The sequence below is a fragment of the Trifolium pratense genome, linkage group LG4 (genome assembly GCF_020283565.1).
Source record: "Trifolium pratense cultivar HEN17-A07 linkage group LG4, ARS_RC_1.1, whole genome shotgun sequence".
NCBI classification, from domain to species: Eukaryota; Viridiplantae; Streptophyta; class Magnoliopsida; order Fabales; family Fabaceae; genus Trifolium; species Trifolium pratense.
The window spans coordinates 20,826,930-20,848,007 of NC_060062.1; the positions used below are offsets into that span (position 1 = coordinate 20,826,930).

Genomic DNA, 21,078 nt, shown 5'->3' on the forward strand with positions numbered 1-21,078 from the left:
TGAATTCTACAATGAATCTAAAAACTCAATTTTTTCTTATATATAGGACCGAAGGAAGTAGTAATTTAAAATTAAAAAGTTAAATTTTGCTTATATATAAAACCGAAAGGAGTATATGATAATATATTTTGTCCGGTGTATAATTTATTTAGCACATTAGCTAAATGCTTCATGTATTATTAATTTTTTTTATAATGAATGTTTTCCTTATTAGTATATTATAGTTTGTTTCCCGTATTTTGAAAAAATTTATCACTTATTTAATACATTATAGTGAAATGTTTCCCGTATTTCAATTAGTAACATATTTTACAATGATATTTTTTTAATCAAAATCAATAGTATATTTAGTGTATGATTTATTTAATTAAAAAATACTAAAATAAATGTTTACCTATTAATTGACAAAATTGATTTTGTCAAAAATAATTAGAGTTAAGTTTCAATGTTTATTGAGAAGAGACCCATATAGACCCATATTTCAGCCCAAAACTAATTACCCAACCCAAATATTTATTATTCTTATTATATTATTATTATTATTATCCCAAAACCTAAATCTTCACTTCCTCTTTCATGAAAATTCAACAGCCGCTCCTTCATTTCTTTCTTTGTTCCTTTTTTTTTTTCCTTCTTTTTCTCAACATCTTCTTCAATATTTCATAAGCTCACCTTCTTCAATCATCTCCTCTTCTTCTAACAATCAACCCATGGTTCAATTGTTGCTTACAACCCCAAATTTATGTAATAATAACAGACCAAATTCTCCCTTCTCTTCTTCATGACACCCTTTCCGCCGCCACAACCCTTTGTCTGGATTCTTCCATTTTCCAACCTTCAATGACTCCTCCACAACCACCAATCCACCATCTTCATCCTTTCTATATGATTTTAAAATTTTACAACCATTAACTTCTTAGTTAGATCTTGACAACCACGGGTAATTTTTCAAAAAACTATTAACATAGAAATACTCTCTTATATCCCCTTCCAAAACCCGCAATTATTATTTTTTCAATAGGAGCAAGTTCGTCGGAAACCACCGCGCCGGAAACCATCGCCGCCGCAGCTATCACTTTTCCGGTCAAGGTTTGAAAATGTTTATATCTGTTTTTTGAGTAAAATCATTTTTGAACATGCTTAAAAAATTGTTTTTTGGCTGTTGAACTCCATTTTGTAAACAACTGTTTTTTTAGTCTATTAAAACTTTTTACTTCTATAATTTGTATCATTTGTGGTGTAGTTTGAGTATGGGCTGGGAGGTTGGAGATGGTAAGGAGTTAAAATTGTTTAACAATACTATGATCACATAAACAAAATCATTCTTGTAAAAAGAAATAACTCAAATCATAAAATCCAATCATAAATTCTACTTTTTCTAATTTTCAGTACTTTCTCTTTACACTTATTTTCTTACCCAAACTCTTTGCTCTTTGTTCTCCATCTTTGTTTATATTTATTTGTTCTTCATTTTTCTATCTCATGGTGGATTTGTGTCATTCATCTTTACTTCTCATGTGTTTTAGGTTCCTGACAAAATAAAACACAAAATTGAAACAAATTAAATGAAAAGTCGAATAATACTAAAGAATAGATCATATCATTTTATCTACTCTGGATGTTTTATTTATTTTTTCTAAACTTTTACCTTGTGATGGTACTTTTATGTGTTCATATTGTCCAAAAAAAAGAACTTTCCTGCAAAATAAAATAAATGTAAATGGAGTTTAAAAAATAAAGATGAAGGCAAAAAATAGCTAAGAAAGAGTGAGAGATAGTATATTTCTTTCAACCATCTCATGATTTGGTTTGTTTTTTATTTTCCAGTGTACTCCTTTCTTCAAAATATACCACTATTTTTTAACTTAACTATGTTATTCATGCTGCAAGAAAGACATAAGTTGTTAGTATATGATTTTCTGTTTTGCCATCTCTTGAAAGATAGAAAAAAATTAACAAACATAAAACATGTAGAACACTATTCAATAATAATAAGAAGAAAGTAGTAGTAATAAAAAGTAGTAGAAAAAAAAAGACAGAAAATGAAAGGATGAATGTAAGAGAAATTTGTGAGAGAATGATAAAATTTCATTTGTTTCTTATTTATGTTGGTGAGAGAAGGTAATATAACATTTAATTTTAAGATTTGAATTCAAAATTTGAATTCCACAATAAGAGGGAAAGTGTGTGATATTCAAAAAGTTTGATTGGATAAGTCACATGTGTTACTTTTCAATTGAAACTGGTTTGGTTACTTTTTTGCATGGGGCTTGATGAAAAGTTACCTTTACTCTAACAATATAGAAATTTGGCTTGGTTGGCTTGAAAAATGGCTTGGTTCAATGCTACATTAGTTCAGTTACTTAATTTTTGGACTACAAATATCCTTGAAATGGACAGGTGGCAAATTATGGAGCAAGGGCAAAACTGATTTTTCCATAGTAATCAATTTTCTTATATTGTAATAGATTTGTGTTAGAAAAGCACCAAGTTAGCATACATTTTGAAATATACGAGATTATTTAAGTTCTGAACAATAAATTAATTTAAGTGTTAAAAAAAAAATATAAGAAAAAGTAAATATATATGGAATTCACGTCAATGGCACTCCATCAACGGTCGTTGGAACATTATGACTTATGAGTTGGAAGATCCGAGGTTAATGGGGGATACTCCATGGGATTGGGTCTTTGCATGATGATGACCACATATTGACGGTAAATTGGTCTTTGTGTATAGTAAATTATATGGATCTTAGGACTAGTCCGAACAAAGTTAATATGTTAGAATCGAAAAATTTAACTACTCTATTGCACATTGTACCAAAAAAAAATCTACGGCACAAAAGGACACATACAATCATATCTGCATCAGTATCACACACTTATTTTTTTTTATGGTTTATTTTAATCAATGGTAAAAAATGTTTAAAGTTGCTTTTTTGAGTGTGTAATTCAGATAGTCCAAAGTCAAATTAATGGCTAAAATGAACTGTTTGATTTTCCAACAACCGTGAATCCTTATCATCTATACAAACAAAAACATTCTATTTTCTTGTTGCTTTTGAAATGCTCCCACTCAATTTTTTTCATTTACTTTTTCTTCCTTCATTTAGTAAAGCACAACAAATAGATTCTACTAATATTCCACTCCCCCAAAACCATAGTGTTAAAATAAGGTGATGATCTTACTAAAAGATATAAAAGAACAAATTAAAGGTGAAAGATTGATTATAAACTCTTTATAGTTTCATTTAATATGTATATACATTTTATTTATTGTGATGTTTATTATTATTATTATTACAAAATTTACAATAATATTTAATTTTTTTTATTGTTTATGATTAAATTTTAATTTTTTTTTGTACAATTAGTTTGATTGAAAATAATAGAAATTTGTTTTTTTTTTCTTTCAATATCAATGAATTCTCGTGGAGAACAGCGGAGATGAAGAGGGAGAAAGAATACTCTCTCGAGATAGAGAATGAGTTGAAACTATGGAGATATACGGAAATAGGGAAGGAGAAAGAAATTTTCCCAAAGAGATAGAATGGGACAAAGATGAAAGTATATTTTAGATGAAAGAAAAGTAAGTGAAGAAATACTCCCCACTACATCCTACACACATTATAGGCTTAAAGCCTATAATGTAACTAAACCTTAAAGCCATGGATATTTAATTTAAGCCACCACCACCATGATGTAACTCATATTGGTTGCAGCCTTGTAGGCTTTGTTTTGATGTGGAGTTAGTTTGTTTTTTTGCTATGGTTTTGGTTTGATTAATGGTATTTATGACATGTAGTTGTATTTTTTTATCTTTAGCACAGCACGTACTTTGAATAGAATTTTCATTAATATATTTATTTTGACTTGTTAAAAAAGTGTTCAAAAAAATAAATAATTGAACAGCAGTCTCAACACCTTTTATGTTGTAGAAAAACGCATATGCACCATTACGTTAGACTACTCTTATCTATTGAACCAATAGAAATTATCAAAAAAATATTGAACCAAAAATATTTACAATGGTTCAATACTTCAATTAGACTTCAGTGATGTTCTTGTCTCTTGTGACATGTTTGAACAGGTTTTATATGCAACTGGACATATGCGATTGCGAGCAGAGGACGTGTCCTGCAAATATTTTGATTACTGTTTTAATAGTTCTCCTAATAGTTCACTAGTTATAGTTTTCTATTTATATAAAAAAAATATATATTTATATGTCCTAGTGAGCATAACTCAGTTGATAGGTATTACACGTTTTATATGTAGGGCTGAGATTCAAACCCGAGATCTCCCACTTACACCTCAAGAAGTGAATTTCTAGCCATTAGGGTACTTGAAAAAAAAAAAATCTTACTATTATTTTCAATTTCTTTTTTATTTTCTAAAAAACTTTAACCAACACCCTAACATATTAAATGTACATGCGATCTTTGACCATAACACAACTTTGTTGGTTTCAAGTGGCATTCTCTAGTTTATTCATCACATAACAAGTCCTTATATAGGAGTACAAGACATACAAGTAAGCACACACACATACAAGTACTTAACTTGCTAACCAAGTCACTTCAGGCCAAGCCTGCTTGCCTTGCGCGCGCGCCCAACCATGCTCATTGGCACGCCATGAGCCTGCTGAGCCTAACCTCAAGCTAAACAACACTAACAAACACTCCCCTAAACTGAACACATGTGAACAGTTTATACAAATGAACAACAACAAACAATCATTCTAAGCTATGACCATCATATACACCTAGCTTATCCCTGAGATTACAAAAAGTTTCAAGCTTTAATGGCTTGGTCATGATATCAGCAATTTGCTCCATTGTACTGCAGTGGCTGAGCTCTACCACTCCTTCTCTAGTCAAGTCCCTCAAGAAATGATACCTCACATCAATGTGCTTACACCTCCCATGCATCACTGGATTCTTTGACAGCTTAATTGATGAGCTGTTGTCACACTTTATTATAGTACACTCCTGCAGCTGGCCAAGCTCTGCAAGAATTCTCCTTAACCAGATACCTTGGCAAGCACATGAAGCAGCTGCTACAAACTCTGCTTCAGTGGTGGATAGAGTGACAATAGCCTGCTTCTTTGAAGACCATGATACTGCACTTGAGCCAAGCATATACACATATCCAGATGTAGATTTTCTATCATCTAGATCACCTGCATAATCACTATCAGACCATCCAACCAATGTCAATTTCTCATTCCTTCTGTACCAAATGCCAAGTTCTAATGTTCCTTTGAGATACCTCATTATTCTTTTGATTGCAGCCAAGTGAATCTCAGTAGGCCTCTCCATATATCTAGCCACCAAACACACAGAAAATGTCAAATCAGGCCTAGATGCAAGCAAGTACATCAAGCAACCTGTCATTTGTCTGTAATTAGTAGCATCCACCAGTTTTCCATTTTCATCTCTGATCAACTTGTTTCCAGGCACCATAGGGCTACACACTTTGTTACATTGATCCATTTTGAACCTCAACAAAAGTTCTTTTGCATACTTCTGTTGACAGATGAAAATCCCACCATCAAACTGCTTTACTTCTACTCCAAGAAAGTACCTCATTTTGCCTAAATCAGTCATTGAGAACTTGCTTTTCATAGAAGTCTTGAATTCTTCAAACATGACTTCATTACTGCCTGGTAAAGATCAAGTCATCCACATACAAACTCACAATCAATACATTCTTCTTATCATCTTGCTTTATGAACAATGTGTGCTCATGAGGACACTTCTGAAACTTTTCTTGAGCAAAGTAAGATTCTATCTTACTATACCATGCCCTTGGAGCTTGCTTAAGTCCATACAAGGCTTTCTTCAGCTTATACACTTTTCCCTCTTGCTTATTGTAACCTGCTGGTTGATCAACATACACATCTTCAGCTAAGTCACCATGTAAGAATGCACTTTTCACATCTAACTGATATACATTCCAACCATGTGAAGCAGCTAATGCAAGAATGGTTCTAATTGTATCCCATCTGGCTACAGGAGCAAATACTTCATTGAAGTCAATGCCATACTGCTGACTGTACCCTTTAGCTACCAGTCTAGCCTTGTACTTTTCAACCTTGCCTTGCTCATTATACTTGGTTTTATAAACCCATTTCACACCTATCTTCTTCATACCTTGAGGAAGATCTGTCAATTCCCAGGTTCTATTTCTCTCAATAGACTCTATCTCTTGATCCATTGCTTCTCTCCATACAGCCAATTTCACTACTTCTTCAAAGCAAGTTGGATCCTCATTATTACTAAACACTGCTAGATTTTGCAACTGTTCCTCCTCTTGCAATTCAGAACCAGTCACATAATCTCTCATCCAGCCTGGAGGTCTTCTGGCTCTTTGCCCTACACCATCCTCTGAGTTATCATAGTTTTCTTCACTAGTAGTGTCCATGTCACTATCACTTTGAACTGCTGGTTCAGTAGTGACTGGATCAACTTCAGCAGGTTCAGCTTGTACTGAATTTTCAGCATCATTGTCTATTAACTCAATTTCCTTTTTGTCACTTGTTTCATTCCATTTCCATCCTTGTTTTTCATCAAAAACAACATCTCTGCTAATGATTATCTTCTTTTGAACTGGATCATAGAGCTTGTAAGCTTTTGATTCCTCACTAACCCCTAAGTGAACACACTTGACACTTTTAGGATCTAGCTTCTTTCTATGAACATCAGGCACATGTGCATATGCTATGCAACCAAATACCTTGAAATGAGCTACTGAAGGCTTCATTTCACTCCATGCTTCTTCAGGTGTTCTATCTTTCACAGACAATGTTGGGCTTCTATTGATGACATGTGTGGCCCAGACCACAGCTTCTGGCCAAAACCTCTTTGGTACATTCATCCCTGACATCATACTTCTCACCATATTCATCAAGGTTCTATTCTTTCTTTCTGAAACTCCATTTTGCTGAGGAGTATATGCTGCAGTCAATTGTCTTTTGATTCCATGTTCACTACAGAAATCATTGAATTGGCTTGAAGTGAACTCTCCACCTCTATTAGTTCTGAGACACTTAATCTGATGATCTGATTCCTTCTCTACTAATGCTTTGAATTTTCTGAAAACTTCAAAAGCACTGGACTTATCTTTCAATGGATAGGTCCAAGTCTTTCTGCTAAAATCATCTGTGAAGGTTATGAAATATCTGCAGCCTCCATTGGAAGATGGATTGATTGGCCCACAAATATCAGAGTGAATCAATTCTAACTTGCTTGAGGCTCTCCATGATGCTGTTTTAGGAATAGAATCTCTGTGATGCTTGCTAATCACACAATCAGGGCACAATTCTGCTGAATCTTTCAATATAGGCAGGCCTTTCACCATTGTTCTCTTTGCAAGAGTCACCAAACCTTTGAAATTAAGATGGCCATACCTGCAGTGCCATATATGTTCTATATCCTCATGTTTTGCTACAAGACACTGAGGCATCATAACTGGTGCAAGCAAAATATACATTCTATTGGCTGTCATAGGAGTTGAAATGATCAATCCTTTTTCTTCATGAAATATCTTGCAGGTGTTCTTGCTAAACACTATAGTAAGATTTTTCTGTTGCAACTGGCCAATACTAAGCAGGTTGTTCTTAAGATTTGGAAGATAATACACATCACTAATCACACTTATCTTCCCTTCTAAATGCAGCTTAAGATTTCCCTTTCCCATGACAGACATAATGGAGTTATCACCAAGTTTCACAGTTTCTCTAAAACTGGAATCAAAATCAAATAGCCATTCTTTGTTGCCTATCATGTGATTACTACAGCCAGAATCAAGGAACCAAACCTGATCACGTGTGTGAGCTGTTACTTCTTGAGCCATCATCAAGAGTTCTTCATGTTCATTGAATTCAGCATAGTTTGCACCTTCTTCCCAAGATGGACATTCACTCTGATAGTGTCCCAGCTTGTGGCATTTATAACATTCAACAAATTCCTTAGAGATAGGATTGGATCTACCTCTTCCACGCCCCCTAGAACCACGTCCTCTTCCTCTGGTGGTGGTGGAATTGCTTGAATTGCTGTTACTTCTGCCAAGATTGGAGGCTTTCAGAGCTTGCTCTTCATCTTTAGCTCTGTGCCTCTTCATCCTTCCTTCATGCACAAGAAGGCTGCTCTGCAACTCATCAATAGACATTGTAGTAACGTCTCTTGATTCTTCAATTGAGCAGATAACATATTCAAACCGCTGAGTCATAGATCTTGTGATCTTTTCAACAATAGTGGCTTGAGATAATGTTTCACCTTGTGCTGTCATCTTTGTAGCAATTGCAAGAGTTCTTCGAAAGTAGTCATCGACTGATTCATCTTCTTGCATCAACAATAGCTCAAATTCACGCCTCAAAGATTGCAATTGAGCGCGTTTCACCCTTGTTGAACCTTGGTATTTCTGTCTCATAGATTCCCAAATACTTCTGGATGTGCTTCGATCAAGAATTGTTTCAAGAATTGCTCTATCAATGGATTGATACAAGTAATTCTTGACTTTAAGATCTTTCAACTTACTTTCCTCTGCAGCACGTATCTGTTCTTGCGTTGCATTTGCAGGAGCAACGGATACACCATGTTCAATCAAGCTCCAAAATTCCTTCGATCGCAGCAGGTTTTCCATGAGCTCAGCCCAATGATCATAGAATCCTTCGAACTTTGGAATAGATTGATGAAATGGTGTATTAGAATCCGCCATTGATAAAGCTTGGTGAAGCTTTACGTTGGAGGAAGAACGAAAAGAGAAGAGAAAGAAACGGTTACACCGTTGTAACTAACTTTTTTCTGTTTTTGCAAAAACTGGATTTTGAGGTCTCCTGATACCAATTGTTGGTTTCAAGTGGCATTCTCTAGTTTATTCATCACATAACAAGTCCTTATATAGGAGTACAAGACATACAAGTAAGCACACACACATACAAGTACTTAACTTGCTAACCAAGTCACTTCAGGCCAAGCCTGCTTGCCTTGCGCGCGCACCCAACCATGCTCATTGGCACGCCATGAGCCTGCTGAGCCTAACCTCAAGCTAAACAACACTAACAAACTTCAAACTCAAAATGATTAGAGACCGCAAACATTGGAGAAGTACTTGAAGACATCTCTATGTGATGCTTAATTGACATGTGTTGAGTATGTTTTTTATTTTTATTTTTTATAAGCAACATGCTTATTATGTAATGTACTTTATCGTCACCTTTGTAATGAATCCAAACTTAGGTGAGAGGTCCAAGGATTGATATTTTTTTTTTTGATCAAGTAGTCTAGTGACTAGAAATTCCACATAACTTAAAGATTAATAAATGGAGTGTTTGTAGTTCAAACCTCGACTCCTGCATATATATAATGTGATGTGATGCCCCTCTAACTAAGTTACGTTCACGGGGACGGTTTGTCTCTAAATACTACTATTACCTATAAAGAAAAATTGATCTGCAGATTAACTCAACAAGATCGTTAGCTAACGTAGAATGTTGTGTTGGCTTGCCTAGCCAATTAATAACAATGCGTGAAACAGTTACATCAATCTTTTTAAGTTACATCTATTTTACAATGTTTTGATGTTATACTTATAGCAAATTAACCAACCATTTGGCCAACAATCCTAATTGTCATGAGAGATTCTCAAACATGTAGATATTGAATGTGAGGAACAAGTCAAACATGTCAACTCAGGCTTTCTCATTCTCAAGCTTATACGTTAACTCCCAAGACCAAATGATAGAAACTCTCACCAAACCACACCATAGTATTAGTTTCATGCCCGGATGGAGGGTACTTGATATATGGAAGCTATTTTTACACATCCTCTATCGGTAATTTTGGAAGAAAAAAAAGTCGTCCGCTACTTAAGTCGCAAACAACGTTTGAGTAACCAGTAGTGCGACAAAAGTAACTCCCTTGATATATTTATCTCTCAAGTCTCAACTTTATGAAGAGTATTACAGCTACTCAATTTTGTTGGAAGTTAGTTATTTAATTAAAGCCCTGTTTAAGTTGGTAGTATTTAATCTTGTTTACTTTATTCTACACTTGTGAGTTAAAAACACTTGTAATTTTGTATCAATCAATTTGCAAATTCTCTATAACTCAATAAACAAGTAGGACAAACTTTTGTTCGTTAAGACTTCAGAAAGAAGCTTGAATTGCCATCCACGGCTCTATCCATAAATAACACAACAGTTATTCAGTTGGAACCGAGTTCTGAGATCCAGATTTGTGATTGATCAAAACACAACAGTTGAAGAAATTCAATGAAGACAAAGTTATTATCAAAGTTATCCTGTGTATGCAAGTAGGACATGATTGTGGAGTTTCCTTCAGGGGATTAATCCAATATTATAGAGCTAGGGAACACCTTAAATTTTCAGGAAACAATCAATTTTTACGGTTAAAAAATCAAAACATCATGCTTTTCATAAGTTTACGTTTTCATCCATCAACTTTATTTGAAGGCTTGAAACGATTTTCTAAGCAGGCTATTAATAGATCTCAGCCATAAATGTTGTAAATCTCCCAACCAAAGTCCTAAACTGCAAAATGAGCTTAAAAGTATCATCATAAGGGAGTTACTGTTATATAACCTAATATTAATTCATTGGAACATTAGCCCAGACTCCAAACTGTATCAATCTTTCTGTTGAGTCCATATCTTGACGGTCATATCATTGCCGAGAGCACCTGAAGCAATCATGTTCTCCGTAGGGTGACACGAGACGGACACAACAGTATCAGTATGACCTTCCAATTTCTGTACAACTCGCTTTGACTGCAGACCCCACAAGTATATACATTTATCTTCCGAACCACCAACTACATACTTCCCATTTGTTATAGAAAACGAGGACGAAATGCAGTATTTTGAATTAACATGACCGGCATAAGTCTTCAGAAACTTCCCAGTAGAATAGTTCCAAAGCCTCTGCAGGGACAGAATAAATTCCCATGCAAGTCAATAATAACATAGAAAATCAAACTAGGGACTTGTTTGCCAATTAGTTAGACCTCAAAAAAAAATTTCAAAATTCAAAACACTATGGGAAGGGAATATGGTCACATCAGTCATATGAGAGATACACTACATTACGAAGGTCTAATTGGATTGGCTTAGTTGAGCATAAGTTTTGTTAGATTTTTGAGGAAATCTTATGGTAACAGCTTATGACAATTTTCATAAGTTTTTTCAAGTTATTTTCACAAGTTCTCCAATATAAAATAGCTTATGTAAGCTTATACATAAGCGCTTATCATGATAAGCACTCGTGCTATAAGCTGCAAATAAGTTGTTTATCCAAATAGGCCCATAGTATAAAATAATAGAATTGCACAAAAAATAAACCCCAATGGGGAAACCCAACAGCATAGAGTAATACAATTCATTTCGCTTTTTCATATCTATATTCTATACAGCCAAGGTATCCCACACATATATGAACTTCATTTTCTATGTACTAACTTTTTACCATCAAGTATAGATTAAAAAGGCCTGCAGTAAAGATCGTGGCCTCAGACATCCTATTTTTTTATATCTCAAACCAAAATGCAATCCCGATGGGGGTTATACTTATATCGACAATATTTTACTGCAATTCTCTATCCCAATTGGGGGTCATATCAACTATATTTGACTGCCACATTCTACTCAATTGGAGTCATATCACCTATGTTTGACTGTGATTCTCTATTCAATTTGAGTGATATCAGCTATATTTGAGTTCTACTCTACATTCAATTGGAATCATATCGGCAACATTTAATTTCAATTCTCTATACAATTGAGGGTTATATCAACAATATTCCCTCATATCAACAATATTGGACTGCAATGCTATTCTCAAGGTTTTAAATAAAGGTCTGTTACCGCAGGAAAGGCCGCGACAAAAAGGTATAGGCGCCTACCGTTACCGTTTTTCACCGTTTTTACATGGTGAAAAAAAATCACGCCGAAACGCCAATATGGCCGCGAAGAAACACCGATACAGCCACAACGAAACACAATACGGCCGCGACAAGATGCTAATAGATAGAGACTTCTATTTTTGCCAATAGAAATGAATAAAAATCACATTTTTAGTATAAATATGAACATAAATTATAGTGTTATATCTTTTTAACTCTTTCCTAGTTCAAAACTTTACATTTATCTCATATTTAAGTTGTTATACTTATACATATATTATAGTACAAATAATTTTAGTAAGATCCGTGCGATATTGTGATTAATTCACAACGCGACGACCGTATTTCCTAACGCAACAACTGTAACAACCGAAATCGTGAAATCCTTGACACGACCGTGACCGTTACAGCTATTTAAAACCTTGCCTCTTCTCAACAGGACTCATATTATCAGCTAATATTTACTGCAATTATCTATCATTTTATCGAATGAATCACGACACTACCACGATGATAACAAAATTGAAACTTCATTGAGTAAGAGAGAGTGAAATATTACCAGATTGTTATCCAATGTGCCAACAAGAATAAACTTTCCATTGGGCGAAAACTTGACATAAGAAACAGGAGGATTCTCATCATCAATAAGAGTCTTCATACAATGTCCAGTAGAAGCATCCCAAATCCTACAAAGACCATCATAACTACTCGAAACAATGAGAGTCCCATCGCGATTAAAATCAACCGCGGTAACCGGATCAGAATGAGCAGGAAGAACCTTAAGACACTTCCCAGACTTAACATCCCAAACCCTAACAGTCTCATCAAAAGAACCAGAAACAATTATATTACTCTGAGGATTGAAATTAACACAGAAAACGTAATTAGTATGACCGTGAAGAGTCTTCACTAATGATCCCGTCGGAACATCCCAGAGACGGAGAGTTTTGTCATCGGAGGCTGAAACGAGGTAACGTGAATCGGAGGAGAAAGCGAGATCGGAGACACCTTGTTCGTGGCCTTCGTATAGTTGCATTGGGGATAGGGTTAGGCTGTTGGAATCGGAATCGGAGTTAGTGAAGCCGTAAGTGCGGAGAGTTTTGTCGGCGGAAGAGGAAGCGAGGAGACGGCCGTTGGAGGAGAATTTAACGGCGGAGATGGCGCGTTTGTGACCGGTTAGGGTTTGTGAAAGTGTGTATGGTTTGTAGGTTGAGGAATCCACATCCATTGGATCTTCCGTCGCCATTGATTCTCTCTTTTGCAATTTCAATTCGATTCACCCCTTTCACTCGTCTCTGCAATGTAAAGGGAATAGACAATAGACAAATAGATACAGAGACACAGTCGAGAATTTATATAGTTGTGTATTTTTTTTTTATTTAAGATTTATTATTATTATTATTATTTTTATGGATTGTCAAAAAAAAAAAAAAGATTTTTTTTACATAGTTCGACACTGTCATTTAATAACAATTATCTATACTATTAAACTATCGCACTAATCCCACTTTAATGGATGGTGTGATGGAATAACAAGTTTTTATTGGACATTCGTATAAAAATAGTTTACTACTATAAAGTGTGTCTATTTTTTTTTTTTTTTTATAAGCAAATAATTGAATTATAAGGAGTATAAGGTGTACTCAACCTTTACAATTCGGAGAACCTCCATTATATACTATGGAGGCAGACTAATGGATCAATACACCAATCAGAGAACTTATAACAAGAATTGTTCCCTATACGACCTATAAACCAAAACCACGTAATAAAAATAATCTGATCCACTATGACTGACACATTAGCAACAACTCCTCTAAACATTGTGTTGTTTCGAGCACGCCATATAAAGTGTGTCTATTAAATTGTTATTTAATATGTACTCCAAGTCCAACAACATCTCCGATGTTAAGTTTTTAATGTGTTAGTCATAAGCTTATCTGCAAGAACATCTATTTTTTTTTTGTAAAACTGCACCATATTTATTATTTAGAGAGACGTGTAAATATACCATAATGCTCAATGTTTAAAAATGATCTTACAAACACTTTGATGATCAAGTTATAGATTGTTAAGAGGGTGAGATTTTAGGGTTTATAAAACGTATACCTTAACTTGAGTCATGAGTTGAAATTTATTAGAGGAATTTGGGGTTCTTTAATGAAAGCCCTAATTAAGATAGTTGTTCTAATTGAGACTCATTTTCATAAGTACTCAATGCAATAAGATCAGTCTTTCAACTCCGAATCATCTCTGATTTATAACATTTCATTGATTCGTAACACCTCAAAATGACTACCAAATTAAGGCATTAAATGACACAATTCGTAAGTGTCATCTATTACTTTCCGACAACTCCTCTTCAGACCCTAAACATACACTTTTTTCACAACAAATTCAACATACATATTTTTTTTTCCACTATTTGCTCTCCCATGACTTAAGTGTGTAATATTTGTAGGTACCAACCCAACCCCAACATTCAACCGACCAGAACACTATTCTAATTTGACCAACTCTATATCAAAATCAATAAAAGACTGGATGTTTGGTTTTCTTCAGTTCGAACCCATTTTATAAAAACCGAGCCAATTATATATGGGTTGAATTGGATCTTCTTCCGATCCATTTGGTTTTGGTTCATAAACCCAAGATAAACCTTTCAGCTGTGTTCTTCACTTCTTCTGCCGTGCTTCCCGTTTGAACCAGAAGCGGGAATTTTCGTTCTGATGTTTCAATATCACCGTCTCGGAGCTATTCTCAACCCTCAAATCCCAAAATGTTACCTTCTTCACCGAACCCATTCTCTCAAACCATTCTCCACCACCACCACCACTTCAGATTCAAATCAGCAATCTTTCACTGTTACATACCTCACCAACACTTGCGGTTTATCACCACAAAAAGCTCTTATAGCATCAAAACAATTTCGTTTCAACACCCCCAAAAAACCCGATTCAGTTATCACCTTTTTCAAAACCCAAGGTTTCTCCAATGATCAGATACAATCCATCATTCACAAAGCACCAATGCTCTTAACATTCGACCCCATCAAAACCATTTTGCCAAAGTTTCAATTTTTATCCACCAAAGGTGCTTCTTCATCTGACATTGTTGAAACCGTCACCAGAGCCCCCAATTTCCTCCGTGCAAGCCTTGACAAACAATTAATCCCGGCTTTTGAATTGGTAAGAAGATTCTGTCCCTCTGATAAAAAAGCTCTTACTTCAATAATTGCTTGTCCTACTTCTATTAGTGATATTCGTATGAAACCAAATATTAAAGTTTTACTTGATTTTGGGGCCACTCCTTCAAGCATTTACCGTTTGCTTACTACCAGACCTTCTATAATTTGTTCTTCTGATTTGAGGAATGTTTTGGAGGAAATTAAGGAATTAGGGTTTCATCCTTCATCATACAAGTTTTGTATGGCATTATTGGCCAAAAAGGCTATCACCAAATCACAATGGGATGCTAAAGTTGATGTCTTGAAGAGTTGGGGTTATTCTGAAGATGAAATTTTTAATGCTTTTAAAAAACAGCCTAACATTATGCTACGGTCTACGGACAAATTGAATGCGGTGATGCATTTTTGGATCAAACAGCTTGGTTGGGATCCTTTATTGCTCCTGTCAGCTCCTGATCTTTTTGGATTTAGTATAGAGAAAAGGTTTATTCCGAGGGCTTCTGTTGTCCAGTATCTTCTTTCAAAAGGTTTGATGAAGAAGGATGCCAGCTTAATATCACCATTTTATTTGACTGATGAGGTGTTCCGGCAAAGGTATATGGATCGTTTTGAGGAGGATGCCTATAGGCTAATAAAGCTATATAAGGGGGAGGATTCTAGCATCCGTTGTCTAGATAAGTTGTGAAAGCATATTTTGGTGTAACTGTATAAACCAAGCATGCTATGTTTAATCATGTTGTTTCATTTGCTTAGTAATTTGGAACCTTTGTTGCTTTTAGTCACAGTTGTCATTTATGTCCCTAATGTTATTTTAACTTTATAAGTAAAAGACAAGAGAATTATTGGTTTTGTGGTTGGAAATTATCATTCATATAATTATTTTTCAATGGGTGGATGGATTGTTTAATGTTATATATCCTCATGAATTATGGGATTAGACCAATGCTTGAATTTCTAACATAGATAAGCATGGGATTGGAGAGCAAAAAGGTATACATATCAAAAGTCTTTTCACATATGTTTACAATTCTAGTAGACCAAAATAGAATTGAGAAATATTAGAAATGCATGCCTCGTCTATGGAAGCTAGAGTTTATTGAGAACAAAGGGATAATGAAGATCATGTCGTTGAACCACACATAGTTGATGCCATAGCTTTCTGTTTAGCATTGAATGTTAGTCTATTTAGAGCCAATAGGAAAATAAATTCATCTTTCTGGTTCAGTTTTTTTTTTTTTTTTTTTTTTTTTATATATAACATAACAGGATTCATCTTTCTAGTTCAGTGGTTTAGGACCAAAACAATTCAATTTTCCTTTTCGTATTTTGGGTCATATTACTATGCTTAAGCTCAATTCATGACAGGACATTATGATCTGGTTTGCTCATGTAGCCGACTCTGCCTAGTGGAGAAAAGGCTCTGTATATGTCAGTAAAGTTTTTTTTTTTTTTTTTTAAATGGATAGGTATGGGTTAGTGAAAATTTATTACATTGAGACGAGAAAATATGTCAAAATACCTTCAGGTAAGACCTACAAAATGGAGCTGTACAAATTGTTCATAAAGAAGTTAAGAGGACTGTTGAATTTTTTATTTTGTGTCTAAATCAGATTACACTCACCTCTATTTATTAGAGGTTTTGATTCTAACAAAGACTATTGATTGTTTCTTGAAATTTGAGGATTTGCAATGGTCCTTGTTGCGGATACTATAATTTCTTGTGGATTGTGTTATTTTGCGTATCTGTGCACGAAAATTTTCCAACTTGAACTGTCACAAGTCATTTGTACTTCAATAATTTGTTTGCTGTCTGAAAAGAAAAATACATACGAGGCCTTGACAACATAACATGTCTGAGTGTTGAATTCGTCATAATATCAATAAGCTCTTGATGATTATAATGAGAGCAGGGGAGCAATTAGCTACGTAGTGCGTACTAATTCACGCCTGATTAGGGTCTGTTTATATGCTAGCCTATTAGAGTTGGATATTGTTCTACTTGTGAAGTTGTCTTTTGATTTGAACTGATATGTCGTTAAGTGATATGTTTTCTTGCTAGCCAATTATTTATCTTTTAAATTGACTTCATTATCATTATGGGCGATGTTACCTGCTTTTTAGCTATTGATATGCACTATGTAACATGCTGGAACAGTTGTCCTATTCATAAAGATTATTTAAGTGGATGAAAAGTGGATTTAAGTTCAATCCTTGTTTTTGGTAAAATTAAAATTTCATTGAATCATTGAAGTAAATGTTATGTAATTCTGTTTTAGCATAAGAAAAAATTTGTGTTATAAGTTTTGACTAATCTGTTAGTAAATAACATGGTGTGGCAGTTTTTTTTTTTTTTGGTCAGAAGTAGCTGTATCAACTTTAATGTAAGGACCTAACATTGTGGGATTTATGTCCGAATAATTACTATCTATCACGGGAAGGGGTCATAATCCATTATAATCTTTGATGAAGAATCGAGAGAGAACTGTGGTCTTAATTTGTCATCGTGAATGATATATAAAATCTAAATAAGCCTTTTTAGTTTGGTCAACATAAGACTTCTGTTCTGCACAATAAGCGAATAAATAGCAGTTTTCGCTGATGATATAAAAACACTTCTGAAATCTGTCACATAGAATTTCTATACGAAGAACTGTGTAACCCTTTTCTTTTAGTCCTATAAGAAAAGTAACTCTTGTGCAAGGAACACTATTCATGTGTGCATGGCAATACTGCCATAATGATTTTACAAAAGCCAAAATTATTTAGAGTCATTTGGGGTTTGATGGTTTTGTTCTGTACACATACATACATTTGACTGTGCTTCCATATTGACAAGGTTTTTTGCTGATTTAGGTGTCGTGAGAAACAGATGAAAGAGGCTTGTAATCTTCAGTCTGTTAACAGAAAGCTTTCTGCAATGAACAAACTATTGATGGAAGAGAACGATCGCTTGCAGAAACAAGTTTCACAGTTAGTTTGTGAGAATGGGTATATGCGACATCAAGTACAAAATGTATGCAATTCTCATCCTGTACCGAAAGATAAATTATTTGGAACGATCTAATTTCCCACTGTGCATCAGATTTGTTTTCCCGTCTCTTTCGGTTTCATTATTCTTTAGGCAGCCTCCTCAAATAAAGTTCTTTGAAATCTTCAGAAAAGTTTGAATTATGCTAAGAGGATTTGAGAATAATTTATTTGTATTAATTCTGCCTGCTTTGGTTGAAATATGATATCTGTAACTTCAATCGTAAAAAATTATTGCTTAAGTTTCTCAATTTTTGCACCCATGGTGTGTCACTTCTTGGATGATGTTGCAAGAGTTAAAGCTTGACTGTATATTGCAGGGTACAGGAGCACCTAATGATGGAAGTTGCAAGTCAGCTGTCACAACTCCGCAACATTCTCTGAGGGATACTAACAGCCCTACTGGGTGATCGCATCTATCATTCTTAATACCTTACCTTTATGATGTGTGGCGAGAACCGTATGAAGCTAACCTTGTATCTGGTGATCTTGTTATATCTTGCGCAGACTCCTCTCCATTGCGGAGGAGACGTCTGAGTACCTTTCGAAGGCTACAAGAACTGCTGTGGATTGGGTGCAGATGCCTGGGATGAAGGTTTCCAGTCGGTTTATTTGGTGGATATATTTGGTAATTGGATTTCTAGTACGTGCTGATGTTTACTTAAGTAGTAGATGTTATAATTTTATTTTATTTTTGAAAAAGACCGTTTGCAATTTAGTAGGGTATTTTTAGAATATATCCGCTATGAATAAGAGTATTTTTATAAAACAAAAAGCGTCGTTTCTTCTCAAAAAGAGTGTGCCTTCTTCAACCTGCTCTCAACACACCCAAAGATAGCTGGAGCAATGAACGTGAATCCCCTAACGCTTTCCGTGTATTGTTCTCACCGCTGAGGGCCCGCCTGATTTCTTGATCAGGATGGAGAAGGAATTGAACTTGTCTGTTTTAGCATTGCTGGATGTTGATCCATGCTCCTTCAAGATGTTGGCCTTTTATGGTCGTAGGTTGAAAATTTTAAAGTGTCTGGGGATTAGGCCAACGGATATTAATATTATGGCTGTGGATGAATCGTTGGATCGTCTTGTCTTTCCCATGAATAAGAAAGATATCAAGACTGCCAATAATTTGTTAAAGGATGCTTATGTCAATAATCGTCCAGAATGGCTTCACGAATTGCATATTACGCTCGAGAAGAAGCAAAAGATTGCGATTGAGTCGCTCACCTCCTGCGGGGTAGCATCGTATGTGACAGAAGTGTTTTTGCCAATGAAACTGCAGCATGAAGATTGGACTTGACGCTGGTTGCCATTCGCTAATATGGAAGCAGGAGTTTATTGATCATCTGGAACAAAGGGATAATGAAGATCATGTATAGCTTTCTGTTTAGCATTGAATGCTAGTCTATTTAGAGCCAATAGGAAAATAAATTCATCTTTCTGGTTCAGTTTTTTTGATATAAATAACATAACATGATTCATCTTTCTAGTTCAGTAGTTTAGTATCAAAACTATTCAATATTCCTTTTCATAGTTTGGGTCCTATCACTATGCTTAAAGTTAATTCATTTGTACTTCAATAATTTGTTTGCTGTCTGAAAAGAAAAATATATACGAGGCCTTGACACAATAACATGTTTGAGTGTTGAATTTGTCGTAATATCAATAAGCTCTTGATGATTATAATGAGAGAAGGGGAGTGGTGAACAAGCAATTAGCTACGTAGTGCATACTAATTCACGACTGATTAGGCTCTGTTTATAGGCAAGTTCTAACATGCACAAGTTAGCCAATTATTTATCTTGTTTTTGTAAGTTAACTTCATTTTCATTATGGCGATGTTTTTTGTAAAATTAAAATTTCATTGAACCATTGAAGTAAATGTTATGTAATTCTGTTTTAGCATAAGAAAGAATTTGTGTCATAGGTTTTGACTGATCTGTTAGTTAATGACATGGTGTGGTAGTACACATACATATCATTTGACTGTGCTTCAATGCTCTCAAAAGTCAAAACACATACACTATCCCCAGAGTTATAGAACTCCTATGACGCTGCAGCATGCGTCGAGAACAAGGTATTGTCAGATTCCAGAGTTTTCTCAAATGTCTGAGGAGGAAATTTAATTTTATTAATTGGTTCTTACAATCTGCAACCTGCTTTGAAATGGGAGAGTAATATGGCTTGACATTATATTTGGAGGCATGATTCCATAAATATCATCATGTATAGCATTTATCTTTGACTATGAGTAGTTTTCATTTGTTCTGCAACTTGATTTACTTTTTTGAATTCATGTGTGAAATGTGAATGTGATTATTGGAATTGAAATGAATTCTTCTTAATAGTTGATGTAAAAAATTGGCACAGTATAAATTGGACGGTTTATTACGCTATTAATTTCGCAAAGTTAGACAATTTCGTCTGCTAATTTACACTGGAAGATCAAAAGCTGTGAGCAAGAAATCCATTTCCCTCGTACTGTTTACTCAAGAGCTTTTCCTTCGAAAAATTTGTTTTCCCCTTCTAGAAATTGCAGGTTAGGAAACTTATCTCGTGGATTTTGTTACATGTAAGTCATTTGAATTTTATTTTGTTTTTGATTACGCAGCAAATCTTCAAAGAAAATAATAATGTTGGCTAACCCTCCAATTGCATTTGGGATGCTCAATTTTTGGGAACATCCTTTTGAAAAATTCAAACTCAACCAGAGATGTCTTAACTCTTATGTACTTTGACTAATCTTTCTGGACTAAATAGACTACTTTGTGGCAAATTCAATACCAGAATTGATGAACAAATGTTACAGAAAGAATAAATTCAATTGTAGAAGTGTTCAATTCAAATGAATCATATTACTACATGCTTGTCAATTCCACTCTGCATGTTCCCTGTAAAGTCTATGCTTTATGACACAATTCTAACAAATCATATTACAACATGT

The 21,078-nt window shown here is 34.6% G+C and overlaps 2 protein-coding genes and 1 long non-coding RNA gene across 3 annotated transcripts; 2 read left to right on the plus strand and 1 right to left on the minus strand.

Annotated features, from left to right (window-relative positions):
* Positions 1-561: 561 nt before the first annotated feature.
* LOC123882140 lies at positions 562-2,466 on the plus strand. The gene is made up of 3 exons (XR_006799703.1): positions 562-940; positions 1,022-1,089; positions 2,282-2,466. It is a non-coding gene; the product is annotated as an uncharacterized LOC123882140 (long non-coding RNA).
* A 7,922-nt stretch (positions 2,467-10,388) lies between these two features.
* LOC123924756 (COMPASS-like H3K4 histone methylase component WDR5A) lies at positions 10,389-13,257 on the minus strand. The gene is made up of 2 exons (XM_045977725.1): positions 12,483-13,257; positions 10,389-10,946 (listed from the first exon to the last, which is right to left on the minus strand). Exons 1-2 carry the CDS (start codon positions 13,167-13,169, stop codon positions 10,653-10,655), a joined length of 981 nt encoding a protein of 326 aa, XP_045833681.1. The 5' UTR covers positions 13,170-13,257; the 3' UTR covers positions 10,389-10,652.
* Positions 13,258-14,652: 1,395 nt separating this feature from the next.
* Positions 14,653-15,795, plus strand: LOC123922261. The gene has a single exon (XM_045974995.1). It carries the CDS (start codon positions 14,653-14,655, stop codon positions 15,793-15,795), a length of 1,143 nt encoding a protein of 380 aa, XP_045830951.1.
* Positions 15,796-21,078: the final 5,283 nt, after the last annotated feature.

Excerpts from the sequence above, each read along its gene's own strand:
- LOC123922261 (XM_045974995.1), top strand. The coding sequence starts at position 14,653 with ATGTTTCAATATCACCGTCTCGGAGCTATTCTCAACCCTCAAATCCCA.
- LOC123924756 (XM_045977725.1), bottom strand. The coding sequence starts at position 13,169 with ATGGCGACGGAAGATCCAATGGATGTGGATTCCTCAACCTACAAACCA. Across the intron at positions 10,947-12,482 it reads GCACATTGGATAACAATCTG|AGGCTTTGGAACTATTCTAC; the intron begins GTAATATTTCAC and ends CTGTCCCTGCAG.